Source organism: Pseudorasbora parva, chromosome 20 (assembly GCF_024679245.1).
Source record: "Pseudorasbora parva isolate DD20220531a chromosome 20, ASM2467924v1, whole genome shotgun sequence".
Taxonomy (NCBI): Eukaryota; Metazoa; Chordata; class Actinopteri; order Cypriniformes; family Gobionidae; genus Pseudorasbora; species Pseudorasbora parva.
The window spans coordinates 38,247,846-38,271,447 of record NC_090191.1 but is presented as its reverse complement, the minus strand read 5'-3'; the positions used below and the strand labels follow the sequence as shown (position 1 = coordinate 38,271,447).

The 23,602-nt window shown below is 38.0% G+C and overlaps 2 protein-coding genes across 2 annotated transcripts; both read right to left on the bottom strand.

Moving 5' to 3' along the window:
- Positions 1–1,485: 1,485 nt before the first annotated feature.
- lmf2b (lipase maturation factor 2b) lies at positions 1,486–17,503 on the bottom strand. The gene is made up of 14 exons (XM_067428067.1): positions 17,297–17,503; positions 14,727–14,980; positions 12,164–12,192; positions 11,609–11,802; positions 11,105–11,286; positions 10,191–10,341; positions 9,874–10,008; positions 9,306–9,411; positions 8,873–8,969; positions 7,917–8,090; positions 7,607–7,775; positions 7,411–7,522; positions 2,275–2,383; positions 1,486–2,173 (listed from the first exon to the last, which is right to left on the bottom strand). The coding sequence occupies exons 1-14, from the start codon at positions 17,388–17,390 to the stop codon at positions 1,841–1,843; spliced, it is 2,139 nt and encodes a 712-aa protein (XP_067284168.1). The 5' UTR covers positions 17,391–17,503; the 3' UTR covers positions 1,486–1,840.
- A 575-nt stretch (positions 17,504–18,078) lies between these two features.
- ovch1 (ovochymase 1) lies at positions 18,079–23,373 on the bottom strand. Its single transcript, XM_067427378.1, has 13 exons — positions 23,207–23,373; positions 23,026–23,094; positions 21,739–21,928; positions 21,571–21,646; positions 21,276–21,465; positions 21,055–21,194; positions 19,962–20,115; positions 19,843–19,881; positions 19,532–19,763; positions 19,304–19,458; positions 19,112–19,216; positions 18,341–18,477; positions 18,079–18,259 (listed from the first exon to the last, which is right to left on the bottom strand). The coding sequence occupies exons 1-13, from the start codon at positions 23,265–23,267 to the stop codon at positions 18,083–18,085; spliced, it is 1,725 nt and encodes a 574-aa protein (XP_067283479.1). The 5' UTR covers positions 23,268–23,373; the 3' UTR covers positions 18,079–18,082.
- Positions 23,374–23,602: the final 229 nt, after the last annotated feature.

Sequence of the window (23,602 nt, the reverse complement as noted above, 5' to 3'; positions counted from 1 at the left end):
CAGAAGAAAAAATAAAATAAAAAACTCTTAAAATGGTTTGCTGGTCTTAGCTGATTTGAGCTGGCCTCCAAATGCTCTAAATGCAAAACCATCCAGACCAAATAAGAACATCAGTGGCTCTTAAACCAGCCCACAATCTTAGAATGGGCCAAAACTCCTACTAAACCCAAGGTGACCAGCTGAAAAGTGCCTCAGAAACACACCTGAGTAGCATGAAAGTGGCTGAAAAACAGTCAACAGAACAGACTAACCAATTTAAAAGTACCCAAACACCCTCTAAAATCAGACTGACAATCTGAAAGTACCTAAAACCCAGATCAGGTTAGGAGCAGCTCAAGCTTGTCAAGACGTCTCTTGAGATTGTGTATGGTTCACACATACTATATCTGACTAAACTTAAACACTTTGCTGTGTATCAGCCAGATCACTTGGTTTTAAAGTAGTTTCAAGAACTTTTCAGCGAGACCAGCTCAAGACACCTTAAACCAGCTAAGACCTGTTTAAGATGTTATCTTTTCCTTTTTAACACGGTAATAACAGTCTAATTACAAGATGATCCATAAAGTTATAGCACCAGTACATGTAATTTATCATTATTAATAATGACCAGTAAAAAAAAGCACTGTAATGTGATATATATTAATGCTGTAAAATTGATTAATCGCATTCAAAATAAATGTTAGTGTTTACATATATGTATGCGTATGGTGTATAATTATTATGCATATATAAATACACATGCATGTATACATACATTTAAAAAATATATTTATATATAAAATATATAAATATATTTCTTAAATATATGCATACATTATATATATATATATATATATATAATTGATTAATTAAATATACTGCTTAATTGAATTCAAATAATTGTTCAATAAATAAATAATTGTAAAATAAAGTTTCTTTATGTTAACATTAAAGAATTAGATATTATGAATTAACAGTAAATCTTTAAAAATATATATACTCTTGTTTGTTTAAAGTGCTTTAATGTCAAAATACTTGAACTGTACCAAATGTCACCAAATGCTTCATTCTATCTAAATGCTGTATTCTGCTATATTAATATAAAACATATGGCCTCAATTAAACAATGATTAGATAGGACCGCCTATGGGTTGTATTTTTTATTTTTTGAAGTAAATTTCACCCCACTAAAGGTCCACATAAACCCAAGTGTGCAGTGATGATTTGTGTACACTGCCATCTAGTGCTGACTGACAACCAGTTTGCAATTTTTAATTATGAAACGCATGACTGACAGGTAGATTAAGTTTTGACAGAATGGGTGTATCCTTGAGTTGAGAAACAATATAGGGTGAAGTTTAAAAATTAAAGATCTCATCCGAAAAAACATTCCACCCTTTCATGTCATTATAAAGAGGCACATTTCCAACGTTCAATATTTAAGGTGAAATACATTTTTTAATGTTGATTTTAGAAGCAGAAAAACAAAAACAAATGAAGAATAAATTAATTTAAATCAACAACCGTTTAATGAGTTACATAGCATGAAAAAGTAGCATTTGTGCTTTTGTTGTAATCTTTGGGACGTCCACTGTGTGTAAAGTAGGTGACGGCTTAAAAAAGGACTCGCCTAATGTTCAAAGCCAATTACATCAAGTACCATGTGTACTGTGCATTTGACATTGGAGTGGTTTTGACACAGAGATAAAACTGTAGTGGTAAACAAAGAAATCTGAGGTGTGTTACAGGCAGCAAAAAGACTCGATCTTAGAAAAGAAAAAAAAAGAAAATGTACACCTGAGAAAGAATCATTTGTCATTGCATCTGGCCAAAGATGAAGGCACAAAGTGACAGCAAGAGCTCATTTCCTCTTGCGAGGGCTCCTTTCTGACTCCGCTCTTCTTTCTTCAGAGTCCTTCTTTCCGCCCCGGGCAGACAGAGATGGCGCGTGGCTTTTCTCCGCGGTCTCAGAGGGCTCTCTGGTTTTCTTAGTTTTGTGATCAGCTAAAGCTGGTCTGGGTTTTTTGCCTCCTAAAGCCCAGGAAAAGACTGCTTTGATGATGAAAATGCAGACTAAAGTAGCTAACAGTGATGAAAGCAGCAGAGACCCTGAGAGGCCTTTGACGTGTCCCCGAATGAGGCTCAAGACTTGGGACACAGGCGTGTCTGAGCTGGGCTGAAGCGGTAATTTCTCCTGCACGCAAATAGACATGTTTTAGCATCAACGTGAAATCAAAACTTAATCCGTTTACTTTCCCAATGCATATTACTCAGAGCGATTCAAGTTTACTTTACCTTCAGTCCAGACTCTTCTAGCAGTTTCTCAAGCACCGGGTCTTCAAGGTTCACAATGGGGAAAAACTCCTCTCTGTACTTCCGCTTCCACCAAGCCTGCAGATGGGTCCTTCCAAAACAACAAACAAAAGTACAGTAAACCTGAGAACGGATTCAGATCCGTAAGATGCGGCTTCTCTTCTGTCTAAGCATTTCAGGAAGTCCAAATTAGGGATGCTCATATTGACCGTTTAACCGTTAACCGATAGTACGAATTTTGACCGATTAACACTATCAGTTAAACGGTTTAAAGTTTTTTTTTTTTTACTCACGGGGCACGTCGACATGCAACAAACCACACTTGCCGACAGACATATTTAGCAAAATTAAGCAATGGGAAAGAAGCATACTGTTTGGGGCCATTTCGACAGAAAGGGTGACGAAGTAACGTGCAAAATAAGCTATGCGGTATTACAATACAGCAGCAGTACAAGCTCCTGAATAGAACATTTCTGAAAATTTAGAAGAATGTTTAGAGCAATTTTTTTGTTTGTTAAATTATAGTTTTTCATTTTTTTAAGTGACGACCAAGCGACCAGCGGCCGACAGTGAGTTAACCGCCTGTTTAATCAATTTAGCCTCTCAAATCAACTCTTGACTTGTCTATAATAAAATCCATAGATATAACACTTCAAGCATCTCAATGTTTGTTCATTTAGCCTACTATAATATTACCTCCACAGTAAATGGCATTTTTGATGAGCTGAGGCAGGCTGATACTACAGCTCACAACGCTTGCAAACAAAACGAGCTAAACAATCTAAACAAATAATTAAAAAACGAACATGCAGTTTGTCTTATCCCTTACACCTCTGCAAAATGAATAACCTATAAATCAGATCTTCAATTCCAGCGGTATAGCCTAGGCTATATTTAACAGAGTTCACAGCAATGAAAGCAAAAGATTTAAGATGCAGTTTATTCAGCTCATTTCAAATTCAAAGACCGCAATATGAGAAAGTGACCTAAGCACTGGTCAGAGTGAATAAGATCATTGTGTTTTTGAGCATCTAAGACTTATTTTAAATTTAATTTAACGCCATTTGCTTTTGCTTGCTTTACTCATTTGCGGCAATGCGTGTTGCAGCGCCATCATATCTATCTGACTACAGAATAACACGCTCTTACGCACGTTTATTTTAACCATTTGCAGGGGGTAAAATTTACACGTGGTTTAAACAACCAGATAAATTTACACTTGTCTGATTTTGTCTGAAATGCTTTCAGACCACCTTCTGAATTCGTTTGTTTGAGTAATCGGAATTAAATACATCTCAAAAATATCTCGGAAGGCAATAGACCTGGTCAGAGAAAACGAATGAAGAAACCAGTTAAGCCCGGCCCTATAGGGGCGTAAAAAAGGTGTGTCCTGTAAGGCTCGGCCATAAATGCAGGGCTCTAGTGTGAATAGGTTCTGTTGTTGAGCTGTTCTGTATGTTCTGCTGTTTGCACAATAAAATAAACACACGAAAAGAGTCTTTTTAACAGGTCACAGACACTCGTCATTTGTATTTTTATGTAATGCCAATTCAATATTATAATCTTACCAGTTAACAGTTAATAATCGATTAATGAGCATCGGTTGTCGGTCGGGAAAATGAACCAAAATGAGCATCCCTAGTCCAAACCGTCAACATAGAAAAGAGGCATTTCTATTTTTGTGTGGGCTCTCACATGGGCCCTCATTTATCAATCTTGCGTAGAAACTGGTGTATATGTTGGCGTAAGATTATGCTTACACTCCTCTCACCGCCTGATTTATGAAACTGTGCGCACCTCTGCAATCCAGGTGTACGCAATACTTGGCCTTGATAAATGCGGCGGCTGAAAACGATCGTCATTAGAATAACACGCCCCTATATATTCAAGTCTCCGCCTCTCCCACGCCCTCATTTTACGCCATGGACACACAGAAGACGGCAAAGAAGCGAAACTTCTCCGACGTGGAGATCGGGCGCTCAATCATCTCACTAGTCCACTAGTCAGGGCACTGATTAGGACATAAGTCAACGGGCTGACTCCCTGATCAGTGCTCTGGCTACTGAACTAGTGAGATGATTGAGACGCGCCCATCGAGACCATCACCAGGGAAGTGAAAAAAAAACAAAAACGAAATTTTATTTGGGAGTTTAAAGAGTGGGAATAAAGGCACAGACAAAAACAAAATATGGACCCAAATTATGAGTACTGTTAATAATGTGGAGGTTGAGAAGCGCACTCCAGCAGTTTAAAGCTGTTTGGATGATAAATTACAATGCATTATTTTACAGCACGTTTTGAAAAAATTAGCAATTTCGTATCACGGCATGTATTGGGGTGTACAATAGTGATGATGATGTGATGTGGAGTACTACCATTCATTCACAATAATATTTACATGACAATTTGTAAGATTATTATTATTATTATTATGATTATTATTCTTAATGACGCTTGTTATTCAGAAGAAGAATGTCGTTTTTATTGATTTTATTATTATTTAAAAGAAGGTGGTCATTTTTATTATTTTGTCAGTCTGAATTATTTTAGTCCCAGTCCGTGCGCAGCTGCCGGGCCAGGCGGGCCTGAACCGTCAGATAAAGCGCACAGGCTCGCGACTGGAGGAATACATATGCCCACAAATCAAACGCTTTGGTAAAGTCACACAAATTAAACATTGACGTTCATGTTACACAAAAATAAACTATGAATGTTGTTGTTGTGGTTTTTAACAGTGGGTCATATAGCATATCATGTCAGTGCGTTTTGTGGTGTTAGGAATTGTTTTTCTGCGCATTTTCCCACTAACTCAAACGTGCGTACACCACCTCCTGAGCTGGCGTAGGATTTGAGCGTGCCATACGCCAACGTCCATATTGATAAATCTCAAAGTCACCGTGGGTTTGGGTGTACGCTGGAAATTTGGTGTACGCACTTTTGATAAATGAGGGCCATGATGACCTCCCTTCTGTCTCTCCGAGTCAAAATCTGCTAAAGGGTAATTATATGCAACCAAGCATTAACAAATGTATCTTGTTATTGGAAAATTAAACATTTTTATCTTTGATGGTTGATTACTGATTTATTGTAGAATTGAAACTTTGATGATTGCCCTAATCTGAGAGGAAACTGTCATGGAAACTACATTTTATAAAAATCAAGTAATTTTCCTAAATCTATGCTTATGAGAGTCAGTTATGCATTATTACGGTCTCTGACAGAAAGCATGTTGAAGGTTGTAATTTTCTCCCTCTTCTCAGAAAGTGATGTACTCAAACCATCCGGTCATGGGTTTTCCAGGAAATGTATTGTGCACGTTATTTTTTCGACAGACATCGATGTCATGATTTGAAATGACATATTTGAAAACAGATAAATCATAAGGTAAAAATCATAATTTACTCAGTGACGTGATTAATGCTCATGAGTGTTATGTTCATGTTTTTAGTTCTAAGTGTTTTGTGAAGATTTTTTAAATGCTTTTTGCGTAGTTCATTATACTTATTTTACAGAATATTTATTTTGTGGCTTAAATAAATAACATGTTGGGCTTGTCAAAAATGTTACATTCAGCTGTTGCTAATTCATTGACTTTTTTTGTTTTTACCAGGAAAAGACTTGAGATGTACAATACTGTTTTTGTCTCTTATTACAAAAATAACTTTAATCTAAACCACATGTGCAAAATGGGTTTCAGGTGTCAAACTCCGGTCCTGGAGGACCACTGTCCTGCAAAGTGTAGCGCCAACCAGCTCTAAACATCTGCCGGGAATTTTCTAGTAATCCCGAAGACCTTTATTATCTGGTCCAGGTGTGTTTATTAAGGGTTGGAGCTGAACTCTGCAGGACAGTAGCTCTCCAGGAACATGACAATGCAGATCTTGTTGTAAAGAATAGTGAGAAGTTGTAATTATTACCCCTTAGCAGATTTTGACTAAGGCCGTTTTTTCCCCACATGTACCGCCACAGCATCGTCTGCAAGCTCAAGTATCCCTTCAACACCAAACTTTTAATGTCATACTAATTATAATGGATCTCATTTACAGTTATCTTTAAAAATACAAAAGTAACGAAACATTTTTCAAATTTGAATAACATTTATATAATTTAAAAAGAAACCAAAAAAAATCTAATTATATTATGCTATTATTGATAAAGATTTAAATTGAACTGTATATAATGTAACATTAAAATTATGAAAAGTAACTTAAAACAGTTATTAACAAAATGGGTTATCATACAATAAAATAAAAATAAATATTATATATTTAATATTAATGGACCCCGAGTCAGGTTATAGACGGTGAACTTCTGTAGTGGTGAATGGAAACTAAAACAAATATCTAAAAAATCATTACCTAGCTTTCTGAAATGTAATTACTTTGCTAGATTTGTGTTAATTGTGGAAAACACATCTGTGAAAACGGTCTATATTTTAATACTTACAAAGTCCCTTTCAAGGAAAGTCTGTTCACTCAGTGGTCATTTTCAACGCTTACGGGGAGCCATTTCAGGCATCCAAGACCAAGTCCTATTTGAATGAATGCTTCCGCTTGCAGAACTCACAATTAAATAACATTTCAAATCAGCAACAAATTCTGACTTGAACTGTCCCATAAATCATGTTTTTTTAAAAAGCTCAAATCACTTTTTTTTTAAATAGCAACCGAAGCGTCCAACAGCAGCTGCAGTGATGCTGTGACTTTACCAATCAGTGATTGGCTCTTATTTAGAAGGCGGGACTTATTCTGCCATATTGTGTCTGGCACTCTCTCTCATGAATAATAGTCTTTGTTCATTCAGATCAGTTATTTTACTTTATTAATAACACAAATAAATAATTGTTTAAGCATTTAAATCTCTATTTTAACTTCTGAAATTGTTTTAAAATATGTTCTATTAATATTGTGTGCCTTTTTATTGGCAATATTTATTTTTATGCATGTGAAGCACTGAGATGCATTCCATGCATGAATAACACTACACAAATGTACATTATTTCTTTTCTCCCCAGAAAACTACTATGAAATAATTGAGACAGTCAAATTACTCTCCCCATTAAATAATTATTCCCAAATAAATGTCAATGAGTGTAAAATAGAAAGGTATGGAGCTCACTTGTCTTTGGCAGGGTCTGTGAAGTGGTAGTTGTAAAGCTTGGCTTTGATTAGAGCTGGTGGTTTCTGACTGAAGGGGTGCTGCGCTTCATCTACCTGAAGCAGACTAACCACTACAGGAAAGACAAAATAGGTTAACAACTTGAAGTCTAAAATGTAGGCTTATGAGAACAGTGACTCCCACCATGGTCACTCACCCTCTGGTTTGCCCTGTAGGAGGCGCTGTATGAGGCCTGTAAACCAGGGGCTTTGATCGTGCCCCTCTTGAGCTGCCTGCCACATCAGCCACTCCAGCCGGGGCTGGTGAGGTCCTACTATGGGTGGGGCTGCATTTACATTTCCTGGTTTATACATGTGGTTCATTTCCTGCAACAGGATAAGAATACAAGAGTCCACTGAGGATACAATTTAACCTTTATGGAAACAATGGCAGTGTCATTACTCAAGAGAGTAAAAAATATTTGGATCGAACTTGTAGAATGGCAACTGTTCCCATGTCCTTCTCACCGTCCATTTTAGCCCATCATAGCTTCCCTCTAAAATGATCTCAGGCCTGCCCTCAGTGGAGACCATTCTGTGCCGGATCCCGTATGCCCCGACCAGCTGGTACCCCTCTATGGCGCTGTACGCCTCTTGCACCACAGGAAATACCGACATGCCAGACATGGCTGTGTATGGAACCTGAGAGGAAACACCAACACACATGTATTTGCATAGAAATGCAGTAAAAATGTGACATTTCCAGTTCAGTGCACCACAGCGCTTCTCAACCTTTCTGACTCCGATCATCCCCTTATGCTAATATTTGAAGGCCATTTATTTTACATGATTTTAAGTTTTTTTCTACTCACAAATAATAATTTAAAACAGCAATTTCTACCCAAAAAATATAGTTTGACAATATATTTGTTATAGAAACGCCCATGACATGGGATTTGATCAATTTTAATGACTTTTTCAGGTCTAGAAAAATAAAACTTAACCTGTATATGAGGAATTTTTTCCAAGATTGTGGAAATCCTAGTTTTTAAATGAGAAAAAAATTATGTGCTGAGCAAATCAATTAAAAGAGCAAATATTGCATTTTATTTTTCTTATATTTTAAATAATTTTATGGCATCTTGTGGAGCTGTGCAGAGGCCCTCTGGTCTATAAAGAGCATGTTTTTAATGGTTATGGACAGCAGAGGGCACTGTATTGCTTGAGTGTAATTAAAACTGGAGAAATACAAAGAAAAACATCAATACAAATTATAGTTACAATGTTATAACTTTTTTGTTGTTGCAGGAAACAAAATGTAAAGTAATTTGTGCAGTTATGTAACATTTCAGACAGTTGACCTGACATTAGACATTAATCAGACATTATCAATATGACCGGATGAAACGAAAGCTGTCAAAAAAAATATATATATATATCGCACATCAGTCATTACATTTGCATGTGTAGGACATGTATCTCACCATACTGAGGGAAAAGATGGCCACCGCAGCCGCCGTGATGACCGCCCACTGGATGAGGGACCACAGCTTGCTGACGATGCCTCGTGCACACACACACCTGACAAAGGAAACAGATGTGAGATTTCAAAATCATGGGCTGAAGTTCTAAATCTTTAATTTTTGTACACACACTGAGCTTTTTATAGACGTTATAATTGTTATACTGTACAAACTGTATATTCTGTCCCCTAACCCTACCCATGACAGAAAACTTTCCGCATTATTACATTATCAAAAAACATTTAGTTTGATTAATACATTTCCTCATATGAACCAAAAGTCCACACAAGGTCAAAAATGTCTGGCATTGCCATCCTTGTGGGGACATTTGGTCTCCACGATGTATGGTTTACCAGGACCACACACACGAAAAATCAATCCTGACGAGGCTTACATTAGCATGGCGGCCACCACTTCCCAGGTGAACGACAACACACCAATCCAGATGGTGGGGGCCTGAACATGCTTCAGAAATTCATCAAATTCTGTTTGAGTGAAACCTGAAAGAAAGCAGTAATGAATACATTTACTAACAATTTAATTTAGTGATGCAACTGTTGGTGATATTTTGCCTTGTTTACATAGCCGAATAAGTTTCATATCATATCACAAAACATACTTGAACAACCAATCAGTTTAAAGCAGGTTGATGGCTCAATCTCACAAAATGTGCCAAGAACACGAGACGGTCATATTTCACCTCACCATCAAAAGAAGTGCTATAATCTTGCATACTCTTATAATTTTTAGCACTTTAGCTTTTTTTTTGCAGCATGTTCTCATTAAAACCTTTCCTAATGCACAAATATAACTAAATATTTTTGCATCCCCCTCCCACACATGCATTGAGATCCATCCTAACATTTTAAAAACAATTAAATTCTAAGTTTACACTTTATAAAATGTTTACGAAACTAAAACTCATTGCAAATTAGTTTTATAGTTCACACTAGAGGACTCACTGGTTTTGGCTGACACAGTCTTGTTTTCCCAGTTGATCTGCAGCTTGAAGAGAATAACTGTAGTGATCAGGATGAACAGGTAGACAGCAAACTCCACCAGCACAGCCACAACACAGTGCAAAGTCTGTGCGCAGGCTGAAAAGCAGACATTCACTCAAATTAAAGCTCAGAAGCGTGTTGGAATCGTCACACACTGAACACTAGTTTGTTACAGGCAGAAGGCATTTTACTGAGATTGCATTAATGAGCCCCTTAATCAGATCATTATAAAATTGCAGAAACTGCACAAATCAGAAGTTAGAGATATGCGATCATACTCCTGGACTTTTTTTCCTGGCCCTTCTTCTTCTTCGGAACAGCACTGGAGTTGAAGTGATCATCATCCAGCAGTGAGAAGCTCAGGGCGATGCTCAGCAGGTTCAGAAGACTGCAGTTACCAGTGAGGATGTGGCAGAGCTGAAGAAACAGCTGACAAAAAAAATGATATAAAAAGAGGTTTAAGTGGAAAAAAAGATAAAGGAAAAGGCTGACAAACGCATGCACAAATACACTCACACACAAATTATTCAGACACTAGATATTTTTTGCTAGCAGGTGCAGGACACTATAGTTAATTTATGTAAGTGAGGATAGCAAAATAAAGAAAACTGTGGCATTTTATACCCAAAACCTGCACCTGACCATTTGCTGAAGTGCTTTTTCTTTAATTGCCCAATGCGACCGTTGACACCACAGACTGATCACAATGAAGCATTGCTTGGTCATTGGTATTTTCTAATTGTGTTCTTAAATTTAACAGCTGATTGGTTGATTGTGAACCATTACATGCCTTTCTATTGAAGTTATCTGACATTATCAAGATTAAGTTGTTCCGACAAAATTTAACTCTGATTTTATTACTATTTTCTAAAGTACAGTGAAAAAAACTGATAATATTGAAGGCAACTGAATAAATCTGGGTTTGACTATTTAAATATTTCATATTATTAAATAAGTGTGCGGGGGATAGCTAGATAGAGAGCGAGCGAGCGAGACACACACAATAATATAAAATATTTAAATAACTACATTGACATAAAAATCTTAAAATAAAAATATTGTAGTAGGGCCACTAAAAATGTCAACAAGCTAAGTAAAAACTGTTAAATTCAGAAAAACTATTTTCAATAGAAGGGATGCCGATATCTGTTAAATGCAAGCACACACAAATACACACACACACACAACAAACCTGAACATAAAAGCTGAACAGTCTCAAGCGGCGAATGGGAGCAAAGAACGTCATGAGAGGAACGGTGATCTCGCACTGCAACACAACCACAGCTCCTAATCTCAGCAGCCAATCAGGGAGCTGGTGGACATACCAGGCCAAAGGAGTGGGACTCATCAGGTTCTCGAAATGATGACTCAGAGCTGCAAAAGAGATGCTCGAGTTTTGAAAAACACTGTAATCTATACAGGAGTCAGTTTGTCCCACACAGACAGCCAATGTCTACCTCACACCGAGTGTCTATTTTTACCATTACTTTATGCAAATTCAAATATATAAGTCACTAGATTTTCAAATCCATATACCCATGACTGTTTTATATAACATGAATCATTTATGGGGTGAATTTCCAAAACACAGCACCATATAAGATTTCTCATGAATAAGAGTGGGCGGCATGATGAGCACTAACGAACTGATCTCACCTAATACAGAATAAATCATGTTAAAAATGATTCAATATACCTGACAGGTTGTACCACGCAGGGTCGCCACTGGCCAGCTTACTCGCACCCGTGCAGAAGGTCAGCCGGAAGAACAGCCAGCGGGTCAACCAAAAGGTCACAGAGTCGTGGTACCTGTGAGGGGAGCGGCCGAGCAGCAAACCCAGCGGAGCGATGAGCACAGCCAGAAATCCAGCCTCCAACAGCAGCGCATCCCTAAGAGACCATTACAGTCAATCACAACTACAAACATCATTACGGCTGGGGTTCTTCAAATATGAGTCAGCATTTCTTTGTGAATTATATCAGAAAAGTTAAAGCAGAGTTCACCGATTAGTCATTTAGTGGACAGCAAACATTACATTTAATGGACAGGCACATAACATGCAGTAGTTTGTGGCTGGTTTTCCCTCTCATAAACATTCGCTGTCTGCTGCAGTGAACCTGACTCGCAAATGCCCAAATTATGATCCTCAACAGCATCGGAAAAATAACAAGCGGTTTCACTGGTGCTTGTTATATCAAACTAATCCGATAAGGTCAACCTGCAAATCAAATAACAGCTTGTGAAACTCACCATTCAGACTGAAGGAAGTCTCCCCCAACCTATGAAACAAAACATCTCTCTCAATTATGGTTCCACAGAGGCCACAAATGTCAAAAGTTAGTGCACAATAGTTTTATGTTAGGGGTGTGCGATACTGAGAAGAAAAATAAATATATCTCAATATTTTCTGTGATTTTCACAATAATTATAATTAGATGATATTTTGCTGTGATTGCGTTGGTACCTCGGCAGGTTTAGAACTCCTAAAGTAGTTATTGCTCATTTTCTGTTCGGTACTCAGTTTGCAGCAGTGACATAAATTATCTTTTCCAATAAGTTTAAATAGATTTTTTAACTTCCATTAGAATGAAAAGTTATGAAGACATTTTTAACCTAATCAAATGTGTGCATCATCCTCCGAGTCAAATTCGTACATTTAATCAAATTCAATTTGAATAGTAAGACACTATAGCGCAGTTACAATCAACTGAAATCAGTATCAACATGATGCAGTATCTGCATTTTTGCAATGCAGAGGAAACAGAAGCTCCATCTGAAGCGGCATTTAGATGCATTCACACGGTTTAATGAAGCTCAGAGGTGACAAGTTTCCCAGTTTCAAATGCATAAATAATGTTCTTATGTTTTAAACATAAAACATTGAATATTGATATTTTGAAATTATAAAAAATTCTATACTATAAATCGAAACTATAAAAAAAAAAGATACTTCAAATGTGAAATTAAAACCACCAGTAGGTGGCAACAAGTCACTGTTAAAGAGGAAGTAATTCCCTGCATCCCCTCTAGGGATGGCTCGATACCACAATTTTGGCTTCGGTACGGTACCACAATCTAATACCGAAGTACCGATATTAAATCGATACCACAAGTCTGATATTAGCGCGGGTATATTGCACGCAAATGAGAACAATTATGCAAGTTTTGAGTTTATAAAGTGGGAAATTACCACAAATGTTTATTAGTAAATTAATCAGCAAAGCTTATCACATCAAATCAGTCATTTGAAAACTTTCTTGTGAGAAATAATTTCAGCAAAAATCTTTCAAAATTAGCAAATTGCTTCTGGTTTCAAAAGACATCGCACTACACTAAAGCAATCTGCATAATCCGATTCAACATTTCACGTTCGTCTCGGGATGGAGAACGGAAATCATTTGAACACGCAAGAGATTTTATAGCATTTCGTAATAACAGTTAAGTTACAGGAGATATGAGCTCATACGACACACACACACACACCTGTATAGTCACGCTCGCACATTACACATTAAGTTTCCTTAAACAGTCAAATACACAGAATTATGTACAAATGTCCGTCTTTAGTGAGTATTCACATAAACACAGTCGGGTGTGTCTAACGCGAATGTAAATAGTGCAAGTAGTACGCGTGCAAATATAATGAGATCTAAATGTCATTGGTTGAAACGAACGCTGGAGATTGTGATATACGATCTTATGTTAGGCTATGTGTGTGCGTTGATCAGTGTTAAAAGAAAATAAATGTCTAAATGAGGAGGTTTGAATGATTCACTGACCTGTCGATCTCTTAAGAAGTCTTAAAGTCAGGATAGTGACAGATGCTTCTTGGCTAGGTTTGATGGTTCTTCATCAGTTTTATAAGCAAAGTCATTACAAATGTCACTTCTACTCCTCGCTTTATTAATTCGTTTTGGGCATCTTGAGTGAGATTCAACTGCTTTATCCATTTTGTCCGTCTATGTTGTTGTCACATTTGCCGGTTGTTTCGGGTCAGTTTGGGTAGAGCGCTGCCATCTAGCGGTGAACTTCGGAAAAGCAGCATATACCGAAATGTGCCAAATCATGATATCGTACCGTTTTAAATAAAATATATACCGGTATTTTTCCAGTACCGGTATACCGCGCATCCCTAATCCCCTCAGTGGTCATACTATCCACCCTAAATAGTACTGAATAATACTAATGTCACGTAAAAATACGATTTAGGATGATTAGTACGCACATTGAGATGCAGGCAGTTTCAAACGAATTATTCAGGAACAAAGCATTTGTCTTAATGAGGGAGTCATTGAAACATCCATTCAAACGATTCGTTCATTCACTGCTGTGTGTTGCTCAGAGACACAAACAGTCCTGTGGCTTTGTTTGGAACAACAAAGTTTTGTTGTCGAAAAGGAGCAAAAACAGGCAAAACTCCCAAATGTAAGAATTAATATTAACTTCTTGTTTATTGAACTGTTAAAATCAATACCAAATTGGTAATCAAGGAGATATTGGAGAGACAAAAAAAGTCCCTCTTTTTGTGTGATATTGATTAACTATATTAAATGATTAACTATATTAAATGATATAAATATAAAAAGACGTAAATACCCTTACTTCATAGATTAAAGGAATTCTAAATGAATTTTAATGGACCAAATCACGCAATGAAAGAGTGCACTCTCTATGTGCGTCTTTGTAAAGTGAGGGACATACTCGACGTCAGATTGCACATCGTTAAAACAACAATCACAATATATAATCGCACACCCCTATCTTACGTACTTAAATAGCTTTTAATGCTCTGACAAGATGGCATTACACTAACATTATACAGTGAGAGGTAGAGGGCCCACAGGCAGAGGTAGATCAGACTGTCTCTCAGGGGCCCCAGCAGCACAGCGCCCAGGCTCAGCACCACTCCAAGCAGGCAGATGAGCTCGAGGGCCTGCTGCGGCGCTAGACCCAGAGACGGCCCTAACCACAGCAGGGACGGGGAGGCTTCCAGCTGCTCCAGCAGGGGCCGCTGCACTTTGGGCATCTGCAGGCGCACAGGAACAATCCCCTCATCTCCATACAACCCTGTCCAGAGAGACAAACAGAGGCATGCTTAATGTCAATTTGATCACTCTTGTTGTGCATGATTTAACTGTGAACATGACTCAAAATATCGGACTTAGAAACAACTGTCCTTTTCAGCGAGAACCAATGAGGTTCATTCTCGTGTCACGCAGCACGTTTGAGCTTCAGCGAGAACCAATGAGGTTCATTCTTGTGCATCAAGCAAGTATGGTTGAGGTTACAGCCTAAATAAAATCTCTTCATCATATAAAGCGATCGCGTCTGGAGAAAATTGGACAAACAACAATTCATATGGATTAGTTTTACGATCTCTTTATGAACTTTAAGTAGTTGCGTTGCGTAGCTGTCAATGGAAGGACACAAATCTCTCCGATTTGATTAAAATACTTTTGACGATGAACAGAAGTCTTATGGGTTTGTTTGGTGGAACAACATGAGTGAGTAAATTACCAAATGAACATTCACAGCCCATTTTACTTCCATAAAGTGAGAAGTGTGTCAAATTCTGTACTTAAAATGGGTTTGTGAATGCCAGTTCATTATGACTTTGAAGCTGGATTGCTGAGTGATGTATAAAAGGTGTATATATCAAAACAAATAGCTTGTCATATTTCATCTGGTAAAGTGCTGATTAGAAACATGGTGCCATGTGGCCAGTGGTGACATATTCACCGGTGTTTGCTCAGTGGTAAAACCACAAAGCAGAGTTGTATGTAAACATTCATTCAACGGAACAACAGAGGAACACACTGCCATGACAATGAGCAAAACACAAACCCGTCCTGTGACTTTTAATGCCTCAAAACAAGTATAGACACAGCAGTTAGCAGAGTTAAACCCTGGATGCAAATAGGTGCATTGTAAAATACTGCTTTAAGCGATTTGCGGACTTTTTTGCGACAGAGAGAGACCAGGAAATACTACTATGTTGCAGAATGTTGACAAACCGAGCTAGATTTTAAACTTGCCTGAAGTCTTGAGGTGAAAGGCGGTTGGCAGAGGGGAAAAGTTGCACGTTCACATTTTTGGCACGCAAGCCACAGCAAGAGTGCGCGTATAGCAGGCTGGTTTGATTTAGAGAACAGGCCGTGTATTGTGCCAGTGCCAACGTATGACTCACGCTTTCTTTTTGAAGACCCAATTCTGCCACAAGCGGCTCCTCCAGGCACACTGCCTTGAAGATCACTTCCCATGGGTGGTGTAATCACTGAAAAACTTGGGCTGCATTTCCCAAAAGCATCATAGAACCATTCCCACCAACTCATGATACTTTTGGGATACGCAGCCCTGAAGTTTAGCACTGCCACTGACTGGAAAATATTTTTAAAAGAACTGGAACTCTGTGGACAAGCCTTCTTTTGTTGAATTTTAAACATGCAGCTAAGCTGGGCAACAAACAATCCGACTCAAAATATAAAATATGAATAGAGCTATTAGCCTAAATGCAAATGATTTCCCTCATCTGTGGGCAACACATGAAAACATACATTTTACCATTAAACGTTAAATCCACTGATGTTTAATATAACTGTTCTATCGTTTATAGAGTGATTATTTTATTGAACTACATAAGATCAACTAATTAAATTACAGTAATTAATTACTTAGTAATGCATTACACTCAACACTAATATGGATGCAGATTTATAGAGAGCGTGCACAATCCTGCACTTGATAATAATACATTGTAAATACATGAGTCACATAATGGTAAGATAAGAATTTAGCTGTTGCATTGATTCATGAGCTTATTGACACTTTTAAAGGCTTTGGAATATGCCATAGAGTCAGCCTTGATAACGAATAGGCCATGCATAGCATGCATAGAGCATTTAAGGGACAAAAAGCTCACAGGCCCCTGAGCGATGACGGGTCACTACAGTGCGCACTCAGCACTAACTGGCGGGGTTCCCAAAATCAGCACACGTGGAGGAACTCAAGCAATGCTGGTTTATTCATACGGGAATTATGTCTAGTTATGACTAAGTTCCGAAACCCTACTCAAAATATTAAATACACAATTCAGCTAGAACGCGCCGGTCTGCATGGAGATGCGGTTTGTGCACGAGGTCCTTCAAAAGTTTGAACCGAAACGGATCCCCCGTGACACGGGAACGTGCGGGAGAATGAGCGATTAGCGGGAACAAATGAATGAACCAAAGGAATCCCGTTTTGCTTTCTCCGACATTCCACAACAGATCAAGTTCAAGTGCATGCGCAACCATTCATTAATGCCGCACCCAAAAGCCACCATAACCGCCAAACATCCACCTTCAAAAAAAAAGAAAAGAGAGCGAGACCGAGAAACTTCCCTACCTGGTATTTGAACGTAGATAGAGGAAAAAGCACACACGTAGATAAGTGCAATGCTTCTCAGGAACATTTGTCTGGGCGTTTTGACTTCCCCCATCTTGGCGGCTTGCTACAGGGATGAGGTGTCACTTTGTTTCGGGTGATTCGAGAGCTGATGCTCATTGGAAAAATGAAGTGGAATAGGAGGGGTGGAGTTTTGGTGATGGAAAGTCCGACTCACTTCCGCGAATCGGTTCTATTGAACTGTTCGTTTGGTTCTTTTGCGTCATGACGCAATCACATGGTCCCTGAGAGCCAAATGTAGCACATAAGTCATCTAGAACCTAAATACATTCTGCTTTTTTGACCATACTAAGTTAATGAAGTGCTTTTGTACGTTTTTATTGAAATTGTGTTTATTAAACAAACTGTTTCGAATGTGAATTGATAAAACCAAACGATTAATCAAACGGTTCTATTTATTCATTGATATATTCGATTCAAATGAACGATTCATTCACAAGCTTGCATTGTAGCATGTGGCACATCAGTGAACATTCATTACAACATTTCGAAAGCAGAACAAGGCAACAGTGCATATACCGCTACATTTAAGACAAGTTCAGCCATGCGTCACATGATCAATCGTTATTAGGGAAGCAAGTCTTCCCTAGCTATTACTGACACATGTAACTCCCAAATAACATTGATATTTGTTACAATTTTAAAGTGGTAATTTTTTTGTTTAGAGTATAGATACAAATTATCATAAAATAAAATATTACTTTGCAAAAAGCAAGACACAATATTTTAATACGTTTTATTAAAGGTATTTTGTATACAAGTTTGTATCCATGAGTAATGCGCAGACACTCGACTGAACACATCTGGTTTCTGAGGTTCACACTTCTTGCTGCCCCCCGTTTTTAATCCTACAAGGTAGTAGATGCCATTTTTTGCACACATAAGTGGTGCGCCCGAGTCCCCCTATAAAATAAAGAATAAGTGACCCACACATGTGCATGTGAATCATGATTCTGACGTGCTGAAACTACTATATGACTGTACCAAGCAGGAGGTGGACGCTGCTGCATCTGTACACAGGAGGAATTTCATGCTGAAACTTTCACCCCAGCCAGTCTTGCAGGCTCTCTCAGAGAGAGGCTTAACCCTGGCCATATGCAGGATTTCAGGATTCAGATCCACTAATATGAGAATAAAAAACATAACTATACTCCCCTGGAAATGTGCTTGAGGAGGAAGCACATACAAAGTAGCAATGGATGAGAAATGTAGCACAGAAGTTCTGATGTGAAGTCAACATGAACTCAAGATTTATCTCATTTACTTCTTAAAACATGTTTTTGGTCATGACATAGCTATACATGTTACTCCAATAAATCGAATAAATAAAAGCATAACCAAACAAACCATCCATTCAAGCATCCAAGGCTCCAGCATTCTTGGAAAATAAAAATAACAACATTTGGAGAATGGACTGAAAATAAAATATAAATTTAAATAAATAAAATCAGCAGGTTGGAGAATAGATGGACAATAACATAAAATAATAATTACAAAATAAAATAAGCAGTTTGGAGAATGTATGGATGGAAAATTACCATTTTTTTTAAAATTAGCAGTTTGGATAATTGATGGATGGAAAAAAAAAAAGAAGAAAAAAAAGTAACGTATAATTTTTTTCTTTTTTTTCTCCTCTATCCACCTAGCTCCAGGATTCTGGTATGTAATATGAATTTTTCACAATCCAAAAGGGTTATAAATGCCCTTTTATGTTGATTTTAATATCAAACCCTTTTAGGAAGCCAGCTGACTCACATGTAGCTTTTCTTGGCCCCCAGCCAGTTGTCACACAAGCCGAGGCGTCTTCATTCACCATCTCATCATCTTTATCCGTTAAGCACACCGGAAATATCGTCAACCCTGGATGGAGCACACGTCAAGCTGTACGACTTCGAATGATCAGCAGGATCTCATGAAAAACACAGATAAGTTCATATGACCGTATACCTATTTGAGCCGGGACAGATAAGCGGATCATGGAGAGATCGGAGACTGGTGGAAAAATGCCGTTGTGAGCCAAACTCTGCACGCTTTTCACGGCTGCAGTCTGACCTGACATGAAGTTGAGGTCATGAGCGCCTAAGACCACAGCATCTCCAGCCCTGTGGGGGAGAACGGTCAGAACATGACTGAGGAACAACAGATAAACGCAGGCGATCAAACCCCTCTGCTTACTTGGCAAAGCAGTGGCGCGGCGCCAGCACCCATTGTGGGTGAACCAGGATGCCGCTACAGTAATGCGTGTCTTGCTTCTGCAGGCTGACGTGCCACGGCCAGGAGTTTGGGCACGCCTCACTCAGGTTCTCTACCTTGAATGTGCCGTCCTCAGAGGACACCATCTGCGCCAAGCCACCGGGCAGCTGGCAGGGATCCATCTTGGACTGGCCACACTGGGCTGAAGCCATCCCTTGGAAATGGACATGAATGATGAATTAAGCAACTGAAAAGGTACACAACGGATACAGGGAAAATGAAAAGAGTCTTACCAGTTAAATCTGCTCCAGAGTCAACAGGCATGAGCTCATCTAAATAATACAAGAGGAAAATAGGCTACAGCGGTTTTAGATCAGCCACTGATATGCACCTGAAATCTGAAAGTTTATACCATGTATTGAAGTGACGATCCATTGTTTGTAGGGGAACAGCGTGGTGTAGACCCCAGGTCTTCGGGCCCGACCACATCCGATCCCCCAGCTGACCACTCCGGCAAGCTTGTACCTCTCGCCGGTGAAACACGAGAGGGGGCCACCGGAGTCGCCCTGAACAGATCATCCACACAACACGTGCATTAAACTAAAGAGTCCACAGTGAAGGAAAACAGTTCATGGATGATTACTTCATAAACATCATTAAGCTATTTGAGGAGCTGCACCACATTTTAGGACATTTCACAACCTAAACTAGCATTGCCTTTTCATAAAAGTCAACTTGTTTGCAACAAAATAACGATTAATAATATAACTTAATTTAAAATGAAAATTATTATATTTTCTGTGATTACATTTTTGTTATATGATATACACTTTAATATAGGCTAATTTCATTCAAAATAATTTAATATTTCCATTTAATAAAAACAAACAAAAGGTATAGTTTACCCAAAAATATTCCTGTCTGAAGCCACTTTTTGTAATGTCTATTTTATTTTTTACACAATGACGACTTTGAATTATCTTTTGGGAGTAATTTCTCAGCCAAATTTAATGAGCGATTAATTATTAGATTAATTACTCGTCACATTGTGTAATTAATTCGATAAAAAATGAATTGCTTGACAAGCAATTCATCGCATCCAAAATAAAAGTTTTTACACAAAATATGTGTGTGTACTGTGTATAATTATATACATGTATGTATTTAAGAAATATTAGCATATATAAAAATAATTTATATTATACATATATAAATATCTTGTATGGAAATATAACAAATTAAAAAAATCTTGAAATCTTGAATATATACACATGCATGTGTGTGTGTAATTAGAAGAAGATATACACATATAATAATTATACACATTTGAATAATTGTACACACACACGTTATGTAAACATTAAATGTGATTTATCAATTGACAGCAACAAAAGTTATAGCTATATTTAATGTGTATTAGCATATATCATAGAATATTAATAATATACATACATACATTATATATATATATATATATATTTGTTGTCATTGTACATTATATTTACCTGACACGCATCCATTCCGCCAGAATCCACCCCGGCACACATCATAAATGTATACATTTTCTTTCCATAAAATTTGGTACACGTTTGTGGCTCAAAAACAGTTACATTGACCTCTTGAAGTCTGGACACACGAGGACCATCTATAAAGAAACACATTCTTCTAATCCCACATAAGCACCATTACACAGGTTAAACTGCACACGGTTAACTAACGGCCTTACTCTCTCTGACGGCGCCCCAGCCGGTGACAGTGCAGGTTTCCAGAGACAGCGACTCATTACTCAAGATGCCAACAGGTCTCACACACTCATTAAAGAGCAGCGGACTCTGCAGTTTCACCAGGGCAATATCGTTCTCATTTGTCTTTTGGTTGTAGTCCTTGTGGGAGATGATTTTTTCTACCTGTACAGTCTTTAAATAAAATGCACAAGAGTTCAAAAAGCTAAAATGAACGATCGTATACTAAAGATGCACATAAGAAGATAGTGAGATGTAAATATACACGTAGAAATGTACTTGATGACAGGATTCATTCGTATTCTCCAAATTGTGGATTCCAACCACTGCCTTCCACATTGACGCCTTTTTATAACTGCACACAAACAGGAATTATGGTTAAGAGACCAACAGCACACACTCATAGTGAGTGGGAGGTGTTGAGTAGAGCGCTGCAGGTGGGCTTACCGCTTGAAGCAGTGGCTGGCGGTGATAACCCACCACAGGTCGAGGATGGCGCCCCCGCAGGCTGGCATTTCGGAGTACTGCAGGGACACTTGCCAAGGCCACGAATGTGCCCAGGCCTCCTGCCCACCTATAATCCGATTCTCCAGCTCCTCTTCTTCCTCTGGGATGAAGGCACGGATGCCAGCCAGCTCTGAAAAACAGGCAGCAAGGAATCATTTCTGCAAGCAATCCTGCAGACATTGGAGGAGCGCGAGTAAAGCTGGGCGAGGCTTAGCCTTCCCTTCGACTTGAGACTAGCGTAGAATTTTTCACTCAAGCCTATCATTCAGCTGTTGATTGCTTATTTTTTTTAAAGGAAAAAAAAATGTAGCAGTAATAGGCAGCTGTTCTCTGTACTCATATCGGCACAAAATATTTGGCTAACAATCCAGTGAGTAGGCCTATCTGTTTTTGCGCTATGGAGAGTGCTTCTATTTGTGCGTTGTTGCAGCTTTGAATAATGTAGCCAATCACAAACATGTCTGATTTCTTGAACACAATGGCCTATCAGAGCTGTTTAAAGGCCCACTGTCTTGAAATGTACAGCATTATTAAATGTGTTAATAATTTGCACTGAAACAGGGAGAGGGCGGGACATATCAAACAGCACATCCCCCTTTTAAAAAAAAGGCAATAGAATTTAAATTATGATTTCATGGGGACTTTAAGTTAGCACTGGAGCATTATGGGGAAGGCATCTCCTTCTGGAGTTGGTTCACCCTCCGCCTATTCCAGCAGATTAACGAGTTTGACAAGAATTCCAATATTATCTATCTTTTCTATAAAAGATAGAAAAGATAGATATATCTTCAATATTATTTTTCTTTTTGCAACTATAAAATAACATTATCAGAACATTGGTGGGCTGCCAGAACTAATGCAGAACATTATTTAGCCACTATAAAATAACGTTCACGTTGGAGTTTTTTATTTTATTTTATGCTAGATTAACGTTAGAAGAACGTTCAAATAACGTTCTCAAAACAAAAACTAATGTTCAATAAACTTTCCTGGTTAAACAAAAAACAAACCTAAAAAAAAAACCTGCTACGAAACAAAAATAGCTGTGATATCACTGTCGCCATAAACGCTAGCCTACTTTGACACGCTCAACATTGATAACAGAATATATTTACTGGATTGTAACATCGAAATAAGTCTTTTCTTTGAAACAAAGAAATATTGTGAAAGGTTTTATACAACACAAAAAAACGCGAAGTGAATGAAGAAAGCATTGCGAACTCTTACCATGACATCCCTCGCCAAAGATGCAGTTTGTCTCGTCTGAAGCACTCACATTGGTGTTCTCTTTTGCATCTTAAAATAAATGTTTTGTTCATTGAAATAAATCACAAGAACCAAATAATTCAAATCTTAGGTAACATGGCTCCACAAAGCATCCAACAAAAAATATTCTAGACCCGCTCACCAGTTTCAGCCCTAGTCCAACTAACAGAGAATATTAAAACAAATAAATACTGTGTACACATGTCCACAGATCTGTAATTAAAAATGAATGGAGAAACTGAATCATGCAAAGGACTGATTAAGGACTACAAGTAAACAACAGGCAAAGCAAACACCTGTGAGGCGCAATCAGCGCTTAAACTGTGGAGCAGGTCAGATGTTCACCACTAGAGGTCAGCAAAGACTCATGCGCTCACACAGTACATTTATTAATATATAACATTTAAAAATTAAAATACATAAAATTGTCTACACCAATCTGCATCATTGTTCTGGCTAGAGTCACCGATCCTTAATAAATAAGGTTATTATTATTATTTTTTAAAACTAATTTCAATAGAAATGCATTTCATATTAT